This window comes from Camelina sativa, chromosome 14 (assembly GCF_000633955.1).
Source record: "Camelina sativa cultivar DH55 chromosome 14, Cs, whole genome shotgun sequence".
NCBI classification, from domain to species: Eukaryota; Viridiplantae; Streptophyta; class Magnoliopsida; order Brassicales; family Brassicaceae; genus Camelina; species Camelina sativa.
Window position 1 is genome coordinate 1,607,313 of NC_025698.1, and position 3,213 is coordinate 1,610,525.

The 3,213-nt window shown below is 42.2% G+C and overlaps 1 protein-coding gene across 1 annotated transcript; it reads right to left on the minus strand.

The window, feature by feature from the left end:
• LOC104738949 (ethylene response sensor 2) lies at positions 187-3,090 on the minus strand. The gene is made up of 3 exons (XM_010459172.2): positions 2,796-3,090; positions 687-2,458; positions 187-597 (listed from the first exon to the last, which is right to left on the minus strand). Exons 2-3 carry the CDS (start codon positions 2,439-2,441, stop codon positions 469-471), a joined length of 1,884 nt encoding a protein of 627 aa, XP_010457474.1. The 5' UTR covers positions 2,442-2,458; positions 2,796-3,090; the 3' UTR covers positions 187-468.

Here is a 3,213-nt window from a genome sequence, read left to right on the forward strand (position 1 = left end):
TAAAAAAAAAAAAAAAAAAGTAAAAACACACTTAATTAAAAGATACAGTAACTTTTAACAATATAATTTTATTATTCAATTTTCTCTATTTTTAACCATAAGTAATCTTTGAAATCAGTATCTCTGTAGCTTATTTTCTTCTTGCTTTTAATATGTTTAAACTTCAAAAAATCAAAAACATTACATCGATGAGACAAGATATACAAAAAAAGTACATCCTCGGACACATTTTTTTTTCCCTTTTTTAACTTTTTATAATTCTGTTATCGAGCAACAAAGTCTGAACCATACCTTTTGCCTACATGATAGGTTAAACCTAGTTAACTTTCAGGTTTTATACAACCAAACGACAACGTTTTTAGCCTCTCTCTCTCTCTATTATCTCAACCTCCCCCCCTACTATTTTTACAAATTCTCATATTCCACCCTTTAGTCTCTTTTTTTCACTACATTCCTCCCAATGATCGATCAGTGACTAGTTGAATATCCACCTCCCCGCGACATTACCGATCCCCTGAGTTGGAATCTGAAAACAACCGATAGGCTTTTCACCAAACCTAGACCGTCCTCCACAACCCGTACATTCCCTTGCATATACTGGTCACAAAACAAGATTAAAGAGTTCAACCATGTCATCATCTAACACATTCGGAGGTGCAGTAGCAAAAAAAAAAAAAATCTCTAACCTTTACAATGTTTTCGCAGATGTCGAGACTCGGACTCTCCTCCAGGTTACTACTATTACTACTACTACTCTCTTCACCTTCTGCAGCTACCTCAAATCCGAATCTAACTTCAATGTATTCTTTGGAATAGCCTTGTCGCCAAACCGCTTCTTGGTTATTTTTCCTATCTAATACTTCCGAGTTTCCGATTTCTGGTACAACCCATAAAGTCACATGCCCTTTGACCTTACGGTTCATTAAAACCCCAAGCATATGCAAGATCACTTGAAACACTCTTCTATCATCCCCTACGACGTAATCAGGCAATGCTCTATAAACTTCAGCCGAGAAACCAAAACCGTTCCCAACGCATAAACACCTCGCCAAGCAAGCTGTTTCCTTCACGACCGAATGCAGACTAAAACAGTGTGTCTCTGCAGCGCGTATTTTGCCGCTGTTTATATCTCCAGCGTTGTTCACAAGCTGTAAAAGCAACTCGCTGGTTCTCTTCATCGCATCCACGATAACCGTCTGGTTCTCCGGTAGTTTCCCGTCCTGAATTATCAAAGGAAGCAACCCGAGAATGGACCGCACGGGTCGCCTCATGGCATCGCTCATCATCTGCTCGAACGCAGCCTTGGCTTGATTAGCTCTCAGCGCGTTCTCCCTTGCCACCTGAAGCGCTCTGTTCTGTTCCGCAAGCTTCTCTCTCATAAGCTGAGATTCTTCAAGAATCACGGCGTGAGAGATGGCAACCGCCACTTGATCTGCCACAACTTTAACAATCTCCAGCTCTTGGTAATTCCAGTTCCTCGCCAGTCTCAACGGAAGCACACAAACCAAGATCGCATAACACATGTGGATCGCCTCAGGTGTTCCACCTTTGAAGTTACAAACACGAAGCATTGGGACTCTTATCCCAACAGTAGGACCTCCTGGTTTGCCTCGGCAAGTCACCGAGGCAAGGGCAGAGCCAGAGCTCAACATATTCACCTCTTCGCTTCTCTTAATCCTCACAACATCAGACTCAGTAATGGGTATAGAAAACCCAGCATAACCACCACCCACATTCTCATCATCATCCGTCGGTCTCAGCTCATGCGTAAGATTCATCTCCGTCTTGATCTCATTAGGGATCCAAACCGCACAGTTCTTGAGCCCCAAGGTCTTGGACAACTCCACAAGCGTCGTGTACAGGATGGTGTGTCGATCGAGAGACGTCCTAATCTTGGTGGTGAGCATACGAACATGCAAACTGGTCTCAGTCTGCTTCATAATGATGCCAACCTCACGATCGAGCTCTCTAGTCTTCTTACTCAGCATAAACTCACGAACCTTAGCCTTGAGAAGCAACGGTAAGAGAGTGACTAACGAGAGGGCGGTGAGGAAAGAGACAATCCCAGTGAGCATCTTGAAGACGGTGACAGCAGTCATGACCCAAGGAGAGTGAGGACCGTAGGTGAAACCAGAGAGCAAATGGGTCATGCCACAGAGAACAATGAAGGCAATAAACTCGCAGACGACCCAATTGTAAGGCGACGGCACATTGGTGCGGCTGACGAAGTAGAGAAGCTCGATTGGGATGGAGAAATAAGCGATAGCGATAAGAAAGTCACCGACTTTTTGAGATTCGAGGATAGACTCGAAGCTAAAGATACTGTCTTCGTCGTCGCAGTTGCATATGGAGACGCTGCCGTCGTCTTCCGCGGAAGCGGCGACGGAGCCAACTAGGAACAAGAAGAGCACAAGCCATTGAACTACCAATGTCTTTAACATCGATTACAGGGGGTTTCCTGAAAACAACAAGAAAAAGGTGAGTTTTTTTTTTGGGTTCGTACCCAGAATCGGAACTCGAGATTTTTCCAATTAAATTATGGGTCAAAAAGGTTGGAATTTCAAAGATGGTTTCTTGAAAATCAAAATCAGGAAAAGATTCAAAATTCAAAACGAAGAGTAAAGTTAATTGAAACATTCATTTCATTAGAGATTCTAATATTTTCTTCTTCTCACCAAACAAAATCATGAATGAAATCCTCATAAAATCCGCAGAAAGTTGCAAAGATGTAAAATCGAGTAAAGCCTAAACAAATTAGCAATAAAAACCATCTCACATTCATCAGAAACCATTACCTTTGGACTTGGGACTAGTATCCTCCTATATTCAAACAAGGATCAGCCAAAAAAAAATCTTCCTTCTAAAGGTTTTTAAAAGAAAAAAGGAAACGAGTCTTTTTTTTTAAAACTCTATGTTGTGGGTTTCTTCTGTGAATGTCTCTCCCTCGATCTCATGAAACTCATCAGAGAATGTAGAAAGAGAGAGATAGATAGTAGTACATGAAGAGGATGAGTCTCTCTGTCTCTCTCTTCTGTGTCTGCGAGTAAATTTACGTTTTGGAGAGAGAGAGAGACTGAAGAGGGAAGAAGGAAAAGGGTGGGTGGGGCCCAAGAACGGGTACATGAAGAGAACATAGACCACTTTTCGTTTTGAACACAACACGAGCACGACATCTTCTTCCCTTGACCTACGTGGACTCTTACCAAATTCAAT

Coding starts and splice junctions, on each gene's coding strand:
- LOC104738949 (XM_010459172.2), bottom strand. CDS start 2,441: ATGTTAAAGACATTGGTAGTTCAATGGCTTGTGCTCTTCTTGTTCCTA. Junction 598..686: donor TCTGCGAAAACATTGTAAAG/GTTAGAGATTTT, acceptor TTTTGTGACCAG/TATATGCAAGGGAATGTACG.